General features: G+C 66.2%; 4 protein-coding genes across 6 annotated transcripts; 3 read left to right on the plus strand and 1 right to left on the minus strand.

Annotated features, from left to right (window-relative positions):
- The first annotated feature begins 6 nt into the window (after nucleotides 1-6).
- Nucleotides 7-6,327, plus strand: HDGF (heparin binding growth factor). The gene is made up of 6 exons (XM_015650177.1): nucleotides 7-121; nucleotides 5,097-5,173; nucleotides 5,259-5,397; nucleotides 5,488-5,664; nucleotides 5,732-5,922; nucleotides 6,030-6,327. The coding sequence occupies exons 1-6, from the start codon at nucleotides 35-37 to the stop codon at nucleotides 6,034-6,036; spliced, it is 678 nt and encodes a 225-aa protein (XP_015505663.1). The 5' UTR covers nucleotides 7-34; the 3' UTR covers nucleotides 6,037-6,327.
- Nucleotides 6,328-7,376: 1,049 nt separating this feature from the next.
- Nucleotides 7,377-9,180, plus strand: MRPL24 (mitochondrial ribosomal protein L24). 2 transcript variants are annotated; one of them, XM_015650003.3, is made up of 6 exons: nucleotides 7,377-7,461; nucleotides 8,135-8,318; nucleotides 8,399-8,494; nucleotides 8,586-8,689; nucleotides 8,774-8,904; nucleotides 8,984-9,180. In XM_015650003.3, exons 2-6 carry the CDS (start codon nucleotides 8,139-8,141, stop codon nucleotides 9,118-9,120), a joined length of 648 nt encoding a protein of 215 aa, XP_015505489.1. In that variant the 5' UTR covers nucleotides 7,377-7,461; nucleotides 8,135-8,138; the 3' UTR covers nucleotides 9,121-9,180. The 2 variants fall into 2 exon arrangements, with proteins under 2 accessions (XP_015505489.1, XP_015505488.1); XM_015650002.3 differs by lacking the exon at nucleotides 7,377-7,461 and having other exon boundaries at nucleotides 8,052-8,318.
- Nucleotides 9,181-9,232: 52 nt separating this feature from the next.
- On the minus strand, nucleotides 9,233-11,717 carry RRNAD1 (ribosomal RNA adenine dimethylase domain containing 1). 2 transcript variants are annotated; one of them, XM_015650001.2, is made up of 7 exons: nucleotides 11,576-11,717; nucleotides 11,268-11,383; nucleotides 10,906-11,193; nucleotides 10,770-10,832; nucleotides 10,008-10,699; nucleotides 9,574-9,761; nucleotides 9,233-9,469 (listed from the first exon to the last, which is right to left on the minus strand). In XM_015650001.2, the coding sequence occupies exons 1-7, from the start codon at nucleotides 11,619-11,621 to the stop codon at nucleotides 9,252-9,254; spliced, it is 1,611 nt and encodes a 536-aa protein (XP_015505487.1). In that variant the 5' UTR covers nucleotides 11,622-11,717; the 3' UTR covers nucleotides 9,233-9,251. The 2 variants fall into 2 exon arrangements, with proteins under 2 accessions (XP_015505487.1, XP_015505486.1); XM_015650000.2 differs by having other exon boundaries at nucleotides 11,268-11,386.
- A 120-nt stretch (nucleotides 11,718-11,837) lies between these two features.
- On the plus strand, nucleotides 11,838-14,531 carry ISG20L2 (interferon stimulated exonuclease gene 20 like 2). The gene is made up of 3 exons (XM_015650016.3): nucleotides 11,838-12,646; nucleotides 12,764-12,964; nucleotides 13,633-14,531. Exons 1-3 carry the CDS (start codon nucleotides 11,945-11,947, stop codon nucleotides 13,744-13,746), a joined length of 1,017 nt encoding a protein of 338 aa, XP_015505502.1. The 5' UTR covers nucleotides 11,838-11,944; the 3' UTR covers nucleotides 13,747-14,531.
- Nucleotides 14,532-17,171: the final 2,640 nt, after the last annotated feature.

The following is a 17,171-nucleotide window of genomic DNA, read 5'->3' on the forward strand; positions in this document are numbered from 1 at the left end:
GCTCCCCCGGTCCCGGGAGGAGCCGCAAGCCAAGATGTCCCGGTCCAACCGGCAGAAGGAATACAAATGCGGGGACCTGGTCTTCGCCAAGATGAAGGGTTACCCGCACTGGCCTGCCCGGGTAAGGAGCTGGGGAAGGGCTGTGGGGGGCGATGGGACCCCCGGTGCCCCCCCCGGTGCTCTCTCCGGTGCTCCCCGTTGCATAACGCGGGCGGCCGAGGTGCCCCGGGGGATGGGGGGAGGGGGCGCACCGGGGTCAGGCTGCCCCCGTGGAACGGCGGGGGGTGTGATCACACTGGGGTCAGGCTCCGAGCCCCCCCGGTCCCTTTCCACCGGGGCCGGGGTCCAACTTTGCCGGCGCCTTATGTAAGGCCGGGCCCGGCGGACTCGGGGGTTACTCGGTACCGAGGCTCGGGGAGGCGCTTTCGGGACATTTCGTTGGGCTTGGGGGGGATTTCATGTGTTGGAAACAACGTCCCGGGCTCCCCCCAGGGCTCTTTTTGTGCTGTTTATTCATTTCTCTCCCGGGGGGTCACGGGTGGAGACCGCGTGGCTTCTGCCACCGCGTGGGAGTGCGGACCCCGCTCGGGCCGGCCCCGGTGACCGGGGCCGCATCCAGCACCCGGAGCACGAGGCTGGGCCAGCCCGGGGTGAGCCCCTCCCCGGGGTGACCCCTCCCGGCTACCGGGGGGTCCCTGTTCCACGTGGGGCCGCACCACGACGCCCTTCCCGCTCCATTGCGGGACCCCGGGGAGGGGCCGGGCTGCTCCCCCCGCGCTTCACCGATGATCTGGGGGAGCCCGGGGAGGGGGTCCAGCCGAACCCCCCCGCCCTGACCTCGCCGGCAGGTCCCCGAGCGTGTCCCACGGCTCTTCGTGGCCTTACCTCTTGCCACGGGTGCCGGAGAGGTGCCAGCGCTCGCCGGGAGTTTGGCTTTAGAAAAATCGATAGAATTATTGAGGACTTAGGACGGGGAGAAGGGGGGCCGTGCATATGGGGAGGGCGCGGGGGGGTCGAGGCTCCGCCAATGCCCCCCGGCTCTCTCCAGCCCTCCAGGGCCCTGGGGGGCCGTGCCGTGAGCCCGGGACCCCTGGGATGAAACCCAAAGCCTTCAGGCCGGATCCCCGGCCGGGGGCCGTGGGCAGCTCTGGCTACACAACACGGCGCTGGTTATTTTTAAGCGGTTGATGATGCAGTTTAAAATTTCCTTGGAGTGTTCCCCCCACACGCACACACACACACACTCCCCGGCCTTGCTGCAAAGGGCACTGGGGCTGCCTGGAAACCCCAAATTGAGCGGAAAAGGGGAGGGATGGGGCGGTGGGCTTTAAAGGCCGAGGATTCCCCCCCCCCCCACATCCCCTCCTCCTTCCCCTCCCGGATTTGAATAACTTTTGTTTGGTTTGTCGGGTTCTGGCGGGGAGGCCGGGAGGGGGTTGGGAGCCATTCGGATTTGGCACTGGCCTCCCAACGCGCATTTGAAAGCGGCTTTGCGAGGAGGAGCCAGAGGGATCCCTGGGAGCCCGGCGCCTGCTTCCACCGCCGCCCGCCTTTCCCCCGCAGCCTCTCTCCGGGGGACAGCGATGCTCCCCCTGCCCGCTGCCCCATCCTCCTCCTCCCATCCCATCCCATCCCATCCCATCGCAGCTCGCTTCCCGAGCAGCCGCTGGCCCGGGTGCCCCGCCGGGGGTGACGCCGGGTCGGGGCTCGCAAAGCCGGGCTCAGCTCCCGGGGACCGAATTAGCGCCTGAGCGCGCCCGGGCCCGCTCGGGTTTCACACCCCGCTCATCTCCTGGTTTCGCCGCCACCATCATGGCAAGAGCGTTTCGGGGCTGCTGGGGCAGGCGGGGAGCAGGTTTTCCCCCTCTGGAAGCAGTGGGAGGTTGGGTTCCCCAAGCCCAGGGATGCTGGTTGATCGTGGGGGGGGTTTGGAGTGCAGCCCTCCCCACCGTGACTAATCGGTCAGGGTGAAGCAGGCAGGGCTTGCCCGTGACTAATCAGGTGCTGTGATGAAACGTTACCCGGCCACGCGTGGCGTTTGCTGGGATATTTGTTTCCAACCAGGTGTGGCTGGAGCAGAGAGATACCGGAAGAAATGGAGGGGGGAGCTGGCAGCATTGCGGGGCAGGGGTTGTTTCCCTGACCCATTCCCTGGGGATGGTACCTGGCACCGTCCCCCAACACCAACAGCTCGGCCCCTGCCTCCAGTGGAAGCCTCTCCCTGAGAGGAGAGCATTAAACAGAGGGGAAACTGAGGCATGCGAGTGGGGAGACGAGTCGCTGGCACCTGGAAGATGATGCTTGCCTCCCTCTTCCCCTCACCCCTTTCTCTGCAGGGTCCCTTATGCCGGACCCTCGTTGTCACCTGCCCGTTTGTGCTTCCCTGCTGCTGTGGCCAGATCCACAGATCTTTCATACAGAGCTCTGGGACAGCATGGGAGGACGTCAGGGGACGAAGCAGCAGCACCACGCTGGGGATCCTGGCACCACTGACATCCCCTTCCTGAGCATCTCCTGCTCCCATGGCTGTGCGGTGGGGCCAGGATCCTGCTGGCCATACCCTCTGGAGCAGGGTAATTTGCTGCCCATTGCCAGGCTGCTGCTGGGATGGGGCCCAGGGATGGCCCCAGGGCTGAGGAGAGCCCTGGGGAGCGCGTGGGTGGTTCACCCATGGGACTCAGGGATGCTACAAGCCCCCCACCCGGTGCATGTGACCCACATGAGTAAATTCCATGAATTCCCCTTCCTGACAGTCAGCTCCTTGCTGCCAGCCATGTCCTGAAGTGGGGAAACTGAGGCAGGGAGGGGGCTGCTCCCAGCCCCCATGGCCAGTGCAGGGCAGGCTGCACAGCCGTGCTCCATGGACCAGTTGCAAAGGTGAAGAGCAGAGGTTGGGGGCAGAGTCCAGTGCGGGGGTACGTGCCTGTCCCTCCCCTGCCACGCTCCAGAGCTCCCCCTCCCAGGGGAGCTGTCCCAGCCCATTTTCGGATCCCCCCCAGGCCCTGGATGCAGGTCCCTGGGCAGGGCCGGGCTGTGACACCGGTGCCATTCGCAGGAGCTGCCAGGGCACAGAAATGGGCACCGTGGACTTTACCCGGGCACTGCAGCCCTGTCTCCCCCCACTGCCACTGTCCAGCAGGGACAGACAAACAGACATGGGGCGTGACAGTGCCACGAGCCCTGGGCCCCCTTCATGGGGCACTTTGGGCAGCCCAGGGGTTTTGGGTGGGTTTGCACCCGCCGGTGCTATCAGTGTTCCCAATGGGGAGTCACCCGTCTGTCCCGTGTCCCCACACCCCAGTCCCCACCTGCCCATGCAGATAGAGCCACCACGTCCTCTTGGTGTGCAGGAGGGGCTGATAAAGGGTGGGTGCTGGCAGGAATGGGCTGTGCAGGGAATCCCACTGTCAGGGGGATCTCAGCTGTCCCCCGAGCCCCTCAGTTCATGGGCTGGGGACACAATTCCACAGGGCAGCCAGCCCTGGACCTGCTGCCTGTGCCTCTGCATGCCTTTCCTTGGGGAAGGACATTGGGAACTTGCTCTGGGAATGGTGCAGCTGGGGAATCTCCACAGGGTCCTGGCACTGCCAGGGGCTATGGGGTCCCTGTCCAAGCCCAGGGGGTGTCTGGGTTCCATGTCCTTGCTCAGGGCCTCTAGGGCTGATGGGGCCTTGGCCACATTGTTCCGGGAGTGACCTGCAGGAACGTGGCCTGCGGGAAGCGCCATCCCCGGTGGGGCTGGGCTGGGCTGGGCTGGTGGCCTCCCCTCTGAGTCACACCATCCCCTCCTCCGCCTTCGGTGCCACGCAGGGATGGAGCTGCTGCTCCCAGCTGCCACCATGGGCCAGGGTCCCGCTGGGGACTGCTGCAAGGGCTGGACTGACCTTTGCTCTGCTGGGGACCGTCCCTGCTCCTGGAATGTCCCCAAGCCTGTGAGGAACCGGCAGCATTGGGGCATGACAATGCCAGTAGCCCCAGGGTGCTGGGTGGGAGCACTTCACCAATCCTGAAACGCCCCCTGGATCCTGATGCAGGGCGGCCTGCATACCCCAAACCACGTTTGGGCAGTGGGGATGGCACAAAGGCACATCCCACCCAGGAGTGGGACATCACACCCACCATCCACCACCTGGTGCCTGTGCAGAGCCCTTCCCAGTGTCCCATCCCTTCCATCTGCCCCTGGGGCTGTGCCAGCACTGCCCCTCGGCACAGGGGCAAGCGTTAGTTCCATCCCCAGCTCTGGGAGGGAAATCAGGAGGAACTCTTGGCCACGTTCACCCTGTCACAACACCCCAGCCCTGCTGGCTGGGGAAACTGAGGCTCTGCAAGCTGTGGGGGTCATGGTGACTTAGGAAAGGTTGTGCCATGAGTCAGCAGAGCGCTGGCAATGGGACCCAGCATCCCGGCCATCTGCGCTGGCACCTTCCAGCCCAGTGACGTGCTGGCACCTGCCCCAAGACCCCCACCCGCATCCTCCTTCAGCTCCTTCCACCTCCCTTTGAGGTTTTCTCAGGGAATTTATGGCTGCTGGCTGCAGGGGGGGTTATTTTTAGATGCTATAAAAAGCAGCCGGAGTTGCTTTCGCTCCGTTCCCGCTTGGCGCCTCGGGATTATTCACGCTCGGTGGAGCAGCACCTGCCCGTGGGCTTGACACCGGCTGCTGCTTGACCCTGCAGCCCTTGCCAGGCTGTCCCCTTGTCTGGTGACCCCGTTCTGGCCAGGGTGTCCCAGCAGCAGGGTGGTGTCCCCCAAGGCACCCCGATCCCCAGGCTGGGACCTGTGGCCCCACTGGCACCGCTGGTAGCGCCTGAATTTGCTGAGTGTGTCTGAGCTGGTCTAGACAAGAGCTTAAGAGGGGAGGGGCTGGGAGAAGGGGAGCCCTGCTGGTCCCCACACCAGTGGGCACAAAAACTGGTTCTGCTGATCACTTCTTGCCAGCACTGTCTCTGGATGGTGGGTGAGTTCCCAAGGAGTCGCATTTTCCTTTCCTGAGCTGTGCCCATCAATAGGACACTGGAAGGGGATGATGTCCTGGGGTCTGAGAAGCCCTAGGGGTCTCTGCCCTCTCCTCTCACCCTGTCCTTCGTGTCACACAGATTGATGAGATGCCAGAAGCTGCAGTCAAATCCTCCTCCAATAAGTACCAAGTCTTCTTCTTCGGGACCCACGAAACGTGAGTGGGAGCTTGAGCTTACAGGGTGGGTGGGAAAAGTGAGATTCCCCTCGCTCCCACCCCTCACTGTTTTCCCCTGGCACAGGGCATTCCTGGGGCCCAAAGACCTCTTCCCCTACGAGGAGTGCAAGGAGAAGTTTGGAAAACCCAACAAGCGGAAAGGGTTCAGCGAAGGTTTGTGGGAGATTGAGAACAACCCCACGGTCAAAGCCTCCGGTTACCAGGTGAGTCATGAGCTGTGGGGCCTCCATCCCACCTCTCCCCCCATTCCTCCTTCCTGGGTGCCCTCTGTGACCCCCTCCCCGTTGCCAAAGCCCACCCAGAAGAAGAGCTGCCCCGAGGCGGCCGAGCGGGAGCCGCAGGGAGATGGGGAGAAGAAAGGCAACGCGGAGGGGAGCAGCGATGAGGAGGGGAAGCTGGTGATCGACGAGCAGTCCAAGGAGAAGAACGAGAAAGCCGGGATCAAGAGGAAAGCAGAAGATGCTTTGGAGGTACTGGGTGGGCCCCCAGGGATGGGGATGTGGGTGATTGGGGCTGACCTGAGCTCCCCCTGCCCAGGACTCCCCCAAACGCCCCAAGGATGCGGAGGGGCAGGAAGGGGACAAGAAAGTGGACAACGAAGAGGCCCCCAAGGAGGAGCCCAAAGCCAACCCAAGCGAAGGGGAGAAGAACAGTGACACTGCCGACGCACCAGACACCAACGAAGCCAAGCAGGAGGGCAAGGAGGAGGTCAGAGACCACAAGGAGAGGTGAGGGTGGTGCAGTGACCCCTGTCCCCACAGCCCCCAGGCCTTGGGGGCATCCCTGGCACCACAGGGTCTGACTGAGAACCTGGGTCTCTTCTTGGCCTCCACAGCCTGTAGCGGCTTCCCCGGCGAGCTGATCCTCCCCTGCCGGCTCCTGGGTGCTGCCCCGTGTCGCCCACGCCGGCTCGTCGCGTCTGGAGCTCTGGACGAGAGAAACCACCCCAAAATGAAATTTCAAAAGGAAAAAAAAAAGAAAAAAAACTACAAAAAGAGAGAGGAATGGCAGAGCAGCCCGGTCCTGACCCCGAGTGCTCCGTGCCTGCCCTGCCGTGGGCGCACGCTTTGTATTAGTGATTCCTCGGGGCTGAGCAGTTGATTTGAAATAAAAGCGAATCTTGCCTTTTTAAAGCGCTTGTAGGCCCTGGGTGAGCCCCTGGGGACTAACCTAGCCCCAGGACCCCCCTGCATGGGTGGTTTTGGGGCCCTTTGGGCTGCCCAGAGAGGTGGGGCTGCCTGAGCCCCTCTGGCAGCTCTGGAGCACATGGACCAGGGGGAGAGATGGAGCTGGGGCAGGAAAAGCCAGGGGAGAGTTTTGGAGGGGAGCTAAAATAGGAACTACAGAATCATACAATGCCCTGAGCTGGAAGGGACACAGAAGGATCAAATCTTACTCCTGGCACTGCACACAAGACCTCAAAATCCCAGCATCCAAGAGCATTGTCTAAACACTCCTTGACTTTTAGGATCATGAAATCACAGAATATCCTGAGCTGGAAGGGATGCACAGGGATCATCGAGCCCTGGCCTTGCACAGGACACCCCCAGATGCCCCCAAATCCCATTGTCCTATTGAGTGTTGTCCAAGCACTGAACTTCTATCCTGGAATAGTGGAATATCCTGAGCAGGAGGGACCCGCGAGGATCATCGGGTCCAGCTCTGTGCCCTGCACAGGACGCCCCAAAATCGCATCCTGTGCCCGAGGCCCTTGTCCAAATGCTCCTTGAGCTGTGGCAGGCTTGTGGCCGTGACCATTGTCTGGGCACCCTGTTCTACACACACCGCCCAGCGATGAGAGCCCAGCCCGGGGGAATCTGCCCGTGCCCGGCTGTCTGCAGAGGGGACGGCAGCGACTGTCCCCTGCCCCAGGGCCAGCCCCGGCTACAGGGAGGGCAGCGGCAGAAAATGGAGCCGTGGCCGGGCGCCAGCTTCGGCGGGACTACAGCTCCCGACAGCCGCTCCACGGTGTGCCGGAGCGCCGCGGGAGCTGCGGCGGGGCTGGAGGACCGGAGGGGCGGGGGACACCGGGGGCGGCGGGACTACAGCTCCCGGCGTGCCCCGCGCCAGGACCACGGCTCCCGGCGTGCTCTGCGGCGGGCACCACCTCCGCGGCCTCCGTAGCGCTCCCAGGCGGGGCCGCGCGCAACGGCAGCCCCGCGTCTGGGCATGCGCTTAGTTCGGCCACGCCCACCCAGGGCGTAGCCACGCCCACCCAGCGCTTGGCCACGCCCCCCCGGAGCGCGGGAGCAGCGCGGGTCCCGCAGGTGAGCGGGGTCGGGGTCCGGGACCTCTGTGGGGGCTCTGCGGGGCCCTTTCTGGGGTACCGGGGGGGTTTGCCGGGGCTTGGGGCCCTTTGGAGATGTCCGGGGCTCTGCCGGACGCCTGGGGGTCGTTTCCAGCGGGGGTGTGCTGTGCGGGACCCTGGGTTCCCTTAGGCTGGTGGTGGGGCTCTGCGGGTTCTCTTTGGGGCTGCGGGGGGACTTGGGGGATGGAGGCGGCGGCTCTGCCGGTGTCCGTGTGCCCTTAGGGGGGATGGCATTTGTGGGACCCCTGGGTCCTCTTTGATGGGGTGCTCTCCCCGTCTGTGGGACGCCCGTGTTCCCCTTTGGGGAAAGGGAAAAGTGTCTGTGTGACTCCTTGGTTTTCTTCGGGGAGCGGGGGGCTCTACAGGTCCCCTTTGGGTGCTTTGCGGGACACCTGGGTCCCTTTTGGGTGGGGGGGTGCCCTGTGGGATCCCTGGCTCCCTTTTCTGGGGGGGTTGATGTGCCAGACACTTTGATCCCCTTCAGGGGGTGTCTCAGGGCCCGGGTGGGTGGGGGTGGCTCCTCCTTGGTGGTGGGTGGGCTCTGCCGGACCCCTGCATCTCGCCCAGCCCCACATAACCCTAGGGAGCATCCTCAGGGGGTTCAGTGGCCCCCCTGACCTCCAAGTCCCCAGCACCATGCGGCTGTCGGCGCTGCTGAGCGCGGCACGGCCGCGGCTGCCCCCGGGGTACCGGCACGGGCTGTGGCCCCCCGACTCCACGGCAGCCCGGCTCCGCAACCCCCCGGGGCAGCGCCGCCGCAAGGTCTTTGTGGAACCCGTCGCCAAGGACGACTGGAAGGTGTTTAAGGGTGACACGGTGAGGCTCCCTCTCCCCGGGTTTCCCCCTGGCTGGCAGCGGGGCTGGGGGTCCCAGCTGTGCCCCTCTCTCCACCGCAGGTCCAGGTGCTGGCCGGGAAGGATGCGGGGAAGCAGGGGATGGTCACCCAGGTGGTGCAAGCCCGCAACTGGGTGGTGGTGGAAGGACTGAACACGGTGAGGCTGGAGCAGGGAGGGCTGGAGGGGGCTGTGAGGAGGCTGGGGAGGCCACGGGCTGTCAGTGACCCCCCACCCCGTGCCCTCGCAGCACTATCGCTACATCAACCGCACAGCCAAGTACTCCGGGACCTACATCAGCAGCGAGGCACCGCTGCTGCTCAGCCAGATCTGCCTGGTGGACCCCGAGGACCGGTAACGGCCTGGGGGGGAGCTGAGGGAACCCCAGTGCTGCCCCCCACCTCAGTCCTGCCCCCTGCCAACGCCGTGTGCCCACAGGAAGCCGACGGAGGTGGAATGGCGCTACACGGAGGAGGGCGAGCGTGTCCGCGTGTCGCTGCGCAGCGGTCGCATCCTGCCCGTGCCCCCCCAGCCACGCCAGGACGGCGTCATCCCTGAGCAGTGGGTGGGTGAGTGCCACGGCAGCAGAGGCTGGGGGGATGTCCTGGGGGGACACAGGGAGTCAGCGCTGTCCCCCTGCCCGCACAGATGGCCCCAAGGACACGTCGGAGGAGGATGCGCTGGCCAAGACATACCGGCCATCCCTGAAGACCTTCGAGGAGGAGATCATGGATGCCATGGGGATCGTGGAGACACGCCGGGCCAAGAAATCCTACTGGTATTAACTGGGGGAGCTGGAAGCCCCCAGAAGCCGGGCTCTGCAATAAACACCTCTCTTGATTTTCTGTGTTAGTAGCGTGCAGTGTTTTTGGAGCAGCACTGACTCACTCACACCCAAACCATACGAATCCTGGTTTTATTGTGCTCTATGCCCAGGGCTGTGGGGGCTCTGCCCCACTCTGGGGGACTCTGCTTCCCCCAGATCCTCGTCCTCGTCTGTGTCCTCGCTGCTGTCCTCACTGTCCCTGTCCAGCCCGGCCAGCACTGTGGCCAGCGGGGTGCGTGCAGCCACCAGCACCAGGTTCCGCGGAGAGAACCGGGGGTTGAAGAGGGGCACAAGGGCACAGTGGAAACCTGGGAAAAAGGCAAAGGAGAGTCCCGAGAGCAGAGTGAGGGGTCCAGAGAGAGAGGAAACAGAGGAGGGGTTGGATCACCCTGGCAGCCCTGCCCACGCCCACCTTGCTCCCGCAGGTAGAGCAGACGGTCGAGCAGGATGAGGGTCTCCACGGCAGGTGCCAGAAGCTGCCCCAGGGTGCAGAATGCCACCACCTTGTGCTGCTGCTCCAGCATGGCCCCCACGGCCTCCGAGTCCAGCGGAACCCCCACTGGGTCCAGTCCCGCAAGGGGCAGCCCCAGGTGGGCGTATCTGTCATGAAAGGGGGCAGGGGAGTCCCAGTCAGGACTCCCCCCTCCCCAAACTCACTGTGGGGCCAGGAGGGGACACAGAAGAGTGTCCCTACTCCCCAAACTCATAAGGAGAGTTCCAGAAAAAGATCCTCCATCCCCAAACCCAGGAAGGGCCAGCAAATGTCCCAGAAAGGGGTCCCACCTCCCCAGACTCACTGGGGACCACCAGGGAATGCAGAAGAGGGTCCCCCCCGCCCAAACTCACTGGGAGAAGCTGAGGGTATGTGCCTTCCTGCCTGGCTGCAGGCCCAGGTGTCTCTTGGCGGGGTCAGCAGCGCAGATGAGGCTCTCGAGCACGGCGCGGTAGCAGTGGGCTCGCAGCTGGGGGCTGCCCCCGCGCAGCCGCCCCTCGAACTCCTCCAGCGCGTGGCACGCAGCCTCCCGTGCGCGGTAGGACAGCTGGTGGCCCGGCAGCGCGGCCACCGAGGTGCTCAGGGGGTAGCCTGTGGGGCAGCCGGGGGGCTGCGGGCCGGTTGACAGCTTCATGTAGCAGCAGCCCACCAAGGCCACGGCAGCCACGGCGGGGCTGCGGGCGAAGTGGCTCAGCAGGGCCGGGCTGAGGTCCCCGCAGGCGTGGAGCCCCGTCACCAGCACCCGCCCCCCGTCCTCAGAGCCGCCCGGGCCCCCCAGCGGGTTCCTGGCAGCGGGGCTGGGTCCTGGGGGGTCGGGGGGCAGGAGCTCTCCCCAGGGAGCTGTGGGGTCCAGGCGCCCGGCCACGTGCTGCGGGGGCCGGGGGGTGAGGGGGCGCGGGGGGAGCCTCTCGTGCCCCCTGGCTTTCCCCAGCTCCCGCAGCAGCTCCTGGTCGAAGCGCTCAGCCAGGCCCACCAGGCGGCCGTCGCTCTCCACTGCAGTGACCGACAGGCCCAGGCCAAAGGCCAGGAACCGGGAAAGGTGGCCCTGTGGAGGGACACAAGCTCAGCTCGGGTGGGGGGATCCCCTGGGACCCCTCGGTGTCCCCCACTCTTACCTGCCCTGCTCCGATGTCCACCACGCGCTCGCAGCCGGTGGCCCGGCTCAGCCGCTGCAGCAGCTGTGGGGAGCAGGGGCTGTTAGGGGGGCTGGGGGGACTCGGGAGGTCTCAGGGGATGGGGAGGGGCACCCACCTTGCCCAGGCGCTGGATCTCGTGCTGCTTTTTGGGCTTGACGTGGCGGCGGAGCAGCGGGTGCAGGCGGGAGCTCTGGCACGGGGGGCGCGGGGACCCTGCCGGGCACCCCCGAGGGAAGGCAAGGGCCCGGGCAGCGGCGGCAAAGGCCAGGAGGGACAAGGGCCAGGCAGCCCCCGGGCCCCCGCGGCCCCCCAGGAGCCCGGCCAGCTGCGCAGGGCTGGCGCTGGCCAGAGCGGGCTGCCAGGCCGGGGGCAGCTGTGCCCACAGCCCCTCGGTGAAGAAATCCTGAGGGGAGAGGGGTCAGCGTGGAGAACACAGCCCGGGGGGGCACGGCCCGGGGACAGCCTGGGGACACTCACAATGACGAAGGCGTCGAGCAGGGGCCGGTAGAGCATCAGGAGGCGGATGATGTCAGCGGCCCACCGCTGCTCCCGGGAGTGCTGCTCGTGTGGGGGGCTCTGGAGCGCCATGGCAGCTTCTGGGGGCAGCGGGGATCAGCCCTGGCACTCGCACATCACCCAGGGCTCACCCCCTCCCCGGCTCTGCCCAGCCCGTTCAGCCATATGACGTCATATGTCACGCCATGAGACATCACCCATCCCGCAATGACGTCACACAGCTGTGACACCCCCCCGGAGTCACCACATCACCCCGGGGCATCACTCACCTCCGAGCAGCCGTGACGTCATCGGGCCGGCCGGGACACCGGGCATGTCGCCGATGTCCCGCGACGCCGCTTTGACGTCACCAGTTACGTCACGGAGCCGCCGCGGCCGCGCGTGCTGCTCAGCGCGCCTCGCCGCCGAATTCCCGCCGCGGCGCGCGCGGACAACGTCACTTCCGGTACCGTGCACACCGCGTGTCTAACGGGAACTTCCTGTTCCGGGACGCGCAGGTGAAGGGGGTGGGGGTGGGAGCGGGGGTCTCTGGGGGTCTCCGGGGGTCTCCGGGGGCCGGTGCAGGCACTCCTGGGTGTCGGGGGTCCCCGGGGCCCAGCCGCCTCTCCGCGCCGCAGCGGCCCCGGCCCGGTGCCGCCATGGACGATTTGATCCTCAACTTGGACTTCTCCGCCCCCGAAAGCCGCCCGAAGAAGAAGCCGGGGAACCAAAAGCACCAGAGCTTCGTGCGGCGGCGGCGGGAGCTGGAGCGCCGCGGGGTCCTGCGGCAGAAGCAGCTCCCGGCGGCACCGGGCGGGCCCCGGCGGGCTCCGGGACGGGGGTCGGGGAGGAGCGGGGGCGGCCCCGGGAAGCCTCGCTCGGGCCGGCCCAGGTCGTGCCCCAAAGAGAACGGCCCCGCCGCCGCCCCCCGATGCACCCCGGACTCCCAGAACGGCCACACCGGGACCTCAAGGACCAAGGGGAAGGCTCGGGGCGCGGCTCGGGACTCCGCCAAAGCTGTCGGAGCCCCCCCGGCATCCCAGAAGGGCTCCGCTGGAACCGGTGCTCCCGCTAGCAGCAAGGGGAAGGCTCGGGGGGCCGCTCGGGGCACCCCCACGGCCGGCGGTGCCCCCCCGGCGCCCACCAAGCTGGTGGCCATAGACTGTGAGATGGTGGGCACGGGCCCCGGCGGGCGCACGAGCTCCCTGGCCCGCTGCAGCATCGTCACGTACGAGGGTGATGTGGTGTACGATCAGTACGTGCGGCCCGAGGCTCCCATCGTGGATTACCGGACCCGCTGGAGCGGGATCCGCCGGCAGCACATGGCCAGAGCCGTGCCCTTCCGCACGGCGCAGCAGCAGGTGCGGGGGGAGCTCGGGGAGGGAGCGGGGCCGGGCTCTGCAGCTCCGGGGACAGGGATTGTCCCCACGGCTCTGCCCCGTGGGGCACGGGGGTCTCAACCCCCTTCTCTCGTGCAGGTGCTGCGGATCCTCGCCGGGAAAGTGGTGGTCGGCCACGCCATCCACAACGACTTCAAGGCTCTGCAGTACTCCCACCCCAAAGCTCTGACCAGGGACACGGCGCAGATTCCGCTGCTGAACCGCCGGGCTGGCTTCCCGGAGAACACGGCCATCTCCCTCAAGCGCCTCACCAAGGCTCTGCTGAACCAGGACATCCAGGTACCGCGGCAGGGAGACGCTGGGGAGGGAAGTGCCATCCCTGGGGGAGGATCCAACGCACCCTGAATGCTGCCAGCCCTGGAACAAGGCGGCCCCGTGCCTCAGTTTCCCTGGAAAGCAGCCTGTGGGAGAGGGGGAACTTCAGCTCAAACCCTGCAGCCTGGGGCACTTCGTCCTTCTCTATCTCCCTCGCTATCTGTGCACACCCCACAGCACTGCCTGCAGCTCCCCAGTTTTCTCCTTATCCCTAAATCTGCCTGTACTCCCCTGAGCTCCCCACATCCCCCTAAAGCTTCCCTTACCCCCAAATCTGCCTGCGCCCTCCCCAAATCTGCCTGCACCCTCCCCAAACCTGCCTGCACCCTCCCCAAACCTGCCTGCACCCTCCCCAAATCTGCCTGCACCCTCCCCAAACCTGCCTGCACCCCCAATTCCCCACAGCTACTTGCACCCCCTCATCTCCCTGGAGCTGCCTACGTGCCCTGATCGCCACACGTTCCCCCACCTGATCCACCTGTCCCCCCAAATTTTCCTGCACACCCTCATCTCCATGCATCCCCCCCCACCCTTGCATGCACTGCCCCACAGCTGCCTGCACCCCCTAATCTCTCCACAATTCTGGCTGCCCCCGAAATGGGAGCTGTGGTGACTTGTGTCTGTCCCCACAGGTAGGGAAAAGCGGCCATTCCTCGGTGGAGGATGCCCGAGCCACCATGGAGCTCTACAAGGTGGTGGAGGAGGAGTGGGAGCAGCACCTGCGGCAGAACCTGAAGCAGAAGTGACGCTCTGGGGGCTCAAAGTGACACCCCCAGCCTGGTCCTGCCTCGGGGGGAACCCAGAGTGACACCCCCAGCCTGGTTCTTCCTCTGGGGGAACCCAGAGTGACACCCCCAGCCTGGTCCTGCCTCGGGGGAACCCAGAGTGACACCCCCAGGCCTGGTGCTGCCCCTCGGGGCTCCTGTGGCTGCTGAGGGGCTGCCCCAGTCCGTGGATGATGAGGAGCAGGGTGTGACATCCCCCAGGCTGATGTGCCTTGTCCCGCCCTGTTCTCGCCAGGATTTGGGGAGGGCCTGGGGCGGTGCCTTCCCCAAGAGGGGTCTCCGGGATCCTGCACCCCCCAGACACTTCGGGGCTGCTGCTGGTCCTGATCTGGGAGCGACATTGGGGCATCCTGAGCACAGTCCCCATCACTGGGGCTTTGGGAATGGAGCGGGCTCCTTCCTCTTCCCAAAACTACCTCTGGCAGCTGCCCGTGCGCCCCGGGCCGCAGTGTAGGAGCGGGTGGGACTCGGATCCCTCTGGAAAGTCCCCACTCCGCTCCGGGAGCTGCTTGGGTCGGTGGTTAAGTTCCACCTACCTCGCTGTGCAGAGGGCAGGACAAACCCGGGCGTGGGGAGCAGCCTCGTGTCCCTGCCCGAGCCCCCGGTGCTGCCCCGGGGAGTCCCCCCGGATCCGGCCCGGGGACACCCCCGGCACCGGAGGGTGGCCTTACCCCGCAGGCGCCAGAGCCCGACGGGAACCGCTTTGAACTGAAACGTTTATGTGCAAAATCCTAATTAAAAAAAAAAAAGATAAAAGAGCTGTAACCTTCGGCGGGGGTGTGGAGCCCCCGGCCCCGGTGGGCGGGAGGGGGGGTCCCTTGCCGGGCCGAGGTCACCCGGAACCCTCCGACATCAGCGTCCCGGGGGCTCTTCCTCCTCCTCTTCATGCCAGGGACGAGCTGGCCCCTTCCCCGGCCCTGGGCACCGCCCGGCACCCCTTTAGTGCTGGAAGCGAGGGGCTGCGGCAGCTCCGGGAGCGGTGCCGGTGCGAACCCGGCTCCTCCATGGGGGATCCCCCGCCCCCGCCGGGCTGGACGCGGCCCGGAGCCCCCGACGTGCGTCACTTTTTCCAGAGTTTCCTCGTGTTTACGTGGCTGCGCTTGGCTCGGGGGAGCCCGAGGGAGGGTTTTGGGGTGAACAACCCGGCAGTGGGAGGGGCCCGTCCCCCTTTATTTGGGGTTAAACGCGCGGATCTGGAGAGCGAGCATCCCACGGGCTTGCGGAGTTTGGGGGGAGCATCCCTCCCACTCCTGCCTTGCACACCCAGGGGGTGGGAAAGCTGTCAGAGCCCCAAAATCCAGAGGGAGGTGGGAGGGCGGAGGAGCAGGCGGGAGCCTTTGTGTCTGGGTCGGGTTTGGCGGTGATTAGGGGCTTTGCTGCGGTTATAAATGGCCGGTCGTTAAAGGGGTTTATGGCCCTGGAAATGAGAAGCAGCCGGCCGGGCCCCAGCCCTCGGCGGCTGCGGGATGTGGGTCAGGGTCCCGGGGGCTTCGCTTGAATCTCACCCGGGGATACCCCCGGATGGGGTTGGGGGCCGGGCGCGGGCTGGAACGGGGGATCCCGGGGCTGGGGCAGAGCCCCGGAGCTGAGGGAAGGTCCCAGAGCCGGGACAGGGCTGGATCGGGGTCCTGGAGCTGAGTGAGGGTCCTGGCAGGGGCAGGGCTGGATCGGGGTCCTGGAGCTGAGTGAGGGTCCTGGGCAGGAGCAGGTCTGGATCGGGGTCCTAGAGCTGAGTGAGTGTCCTGAGCAGGGCTGGATCGGGGTCCTGGAGCTGAGTGAGGGTCCTGGCAGGGGCAGGGCTGGATCGGGGTCCCGGGTCGGGGCAGGCTCCCGCTGTGGCGGCACCGCAGAGCTCTTGGGGCACGTGGGCTCCCTCCCGCCCCACAGCCGGGGGTCCCATCGGCCACGGGGCCGGGGCCGGACTCGGTCGCGCCGTCCAGCTGGGTTTCATTTCCGCAGCGGCCGTGGCCGTGGCCAGAGGAGGGGGGTGGGGGCTGCGTCCCGCCAGCTGGGAAGGATTTGTGGGGACATGGGGCGGAGACGACGGGTGACCTGCCCTTGCTCAGGCTTCACCCCCCAGCCCCCCACAGTGCAGCCCCCCCATCCTCTCTCCCAACTCACCGAGAGGCTGGGGAAATTGGGAAGACCCCCAACAGATTTGGTATGGGGTGGGGGTACCCGACACCCCCTCCCGGGGCGGATCCCGGGCACCGGGGAGGGGCGGGGGGAACATCCCAAGCAACCACATCCTCCCAGGAGGGGCTCTGGGGCACCGACAGCATTTGGGGGGATCCCCCGGGGGTACCGGGGCAGCGATGGAGCACTGCCTGGGCTGGGGGAGCCCCCCCCCCCCACGGTTTGCGCTCAGGATTTCTGCGGTTTGTGAGGATTTTTGCCGGGAAGGGAGGTGCGGGCGGTGGATGGTGCCGGATGTTTCCAGGGGCTGAGCCAGCTGCTGCTGCCCTGGCACTGGGAGCCGGCTCTCCACCCGCCTCCCAGGGAATCTGAGCCCTTCCCAGGGGTGACAGGCGTTCCGGGGGCGTTATTTGGTGCCCGTAGTTTGCCTGCCCATCCCAGGGCTTCACCGGGATGGTCGGGAGAGGAGGGTGGGGTGCGAAGGCTTTATCCGCCTTTCCCGGCAGAATCCCTTCCAGATGTGGGGCTGCCGGTGCTGGCGCTCATAACCCCAGTGTGTCACAGTACCCAGCACGGAAGCAGGGGTGCCCCGAGGGGTTTGCCCGCAGATCCCACCCCAGACCCCTCCACCCACTTACCCTGGAATGTGGATGCTTTTTATTGTTTGGGGTTTTTTTGTTTTTTCCCCTATTTTCCCCAGATTTGGAGCAAACCCACAGCACCGCCCCTCCTGTGACTCCGGGATGGGAGGACGCAGGAACTGCGTCCCCTGGGGTGAAGGGGTTGGGGTGACCCTTCACCAGCACCCCCTTCCCGAGCCCCGGCAGCTCTGCCTGTCCCTGTCCCCTCTGGCACGGCCTCGGCGCTGCTGTAGGTGAGGTTATGTCAGCGCTTGGTGAGAAATCCTGTTCTTCGGGGGATTAGGGATGCGGCAAGCCGGGACTTGGCTCACCGGCCCGAGCCGGAGGTTCTGGGGGCACAGGGGGGACGTGGACAGGAGGAGGGGGGCGCCGGGGGCTCTGTGGGGCCTTTTCACCCCAAATCGGAGAAGAAACCTCTCTCCTTCCATTCCAGAGCTCCTGCTGAACCAGAAACGCCATTTCTTGCTTTTCTTGCCCAGAACCGGCCCCGCAGCGCAACCTGCCCTTCCCGCGGCGGTTCCCAGGGCTGAAAAACCTCGGGAAATCCCTCGGCGCTCCTTACCTGCCTGAGACCGGGCTTTCACCTGCCCCTGGCAGCTCACCCCAAGC

The sequence above is a fragment of the Parus major genome, chromosome 25LG1, assembly GCF_001522545.3.
Source record: "Parus major isolate Abel chromosome 25LG1, Parus_major1.1, whole genome shotgun sequence".
NCBI lineage: Eukaryota > Metazoa > Chordata > Aves > Passeriformes > Paridae > Parus > Parus major.

Excerpts from the sequence above, each read along its gene's own strand:
- HDGF (XM_015650177.1), top strand. The coding sequence starts at position 35 with ATGTCCCGGTCCAACCGGCAGAAGGAATACAAATGCGGGGACCTGGTC. Across the intron at positions 122-5,096 it reads ACCCGCACTGGCCTGCCCGG|ATTGATGAGATGCCAGAAGC; the intron begins GTAAGGAGCTGG and ends CGTGTCACACAG. Across the intron at positions 5,398-5,487 it reads TCAAAGCCTCCGGTTACCAG|CCCACCCAGAAGAAGAGCTG; the intron begins GTGAGTCATGAG and ends CCGTTGCCAAAG.
- MRPL24 (XM_015650003.3), top strand. The coding sequence starts at position 8,139 with ATGCGGCTGTCGGCGCTGCTGAGCGCGGCACGGCCGCGGCTGCCCCCG. Across the intron at positions 8,319-8,398 it reads AGGTGTTTAAGGGTGACACG|GTCCAGGTGCTGGCCGGGAA; the intron begins GTGAGGCTCCCT and ends TCTCCACCGCAG. Across the intron at positions 8,905-8,983 it reads CATCCCTGAGCAGTGGGTGG|ATGGCCCCAAGGACACGTCG; the intron begins GTGAGTGCCACG and ends CTGCCCGCACAG.
- RRNAD1 (XM_015650000.2), bottom strand. The coding sequence starts at position 11,621 with ATGCCCGGTGTCCCGGCCGGCCCGATGACGTCACGGCTGCTCGGAG. Across the intron at positions 11,387-11,575 it reads GACGTCACGGCTGCTCGGAG|AAGCTGCCATGGCGCTCCAG; the intron begins GTGAGTGATGCC and ends CGCTGCCCCCAG. Across the intron at positions 10,700-10,769 it reads TGGACATCGGAGCAGGGCAG|GGCCACCTTTCCCGGTTCCT; the intron begins GTAAGAGTGGGG and ends GTCCCTCCACAG.
- ISG20L2 (XM_015650016.3), top strand. The coding sequence starts at position 11,945 with ATGGACGATTTGATCCTCAACTTGGACTTCTCCGCCCCCGAAAGCCGC. Across the intron at positions 12,647-12,763 it reads TCCGCACGGCGCAGCAGCAG|GTGCTGCGGATCCTCGCCGG; the intron begins GTGCGGGGGGAG and ends TCTCTCGTGCAG. Across the intron at positions 12,965-13,632 it reads TGCTGAACCAGGACATCCAG|GTAGGGAAAAGCGGCCATTC; the intron begins GTACCGCGGCAG and ends CTGTCCCCACAG.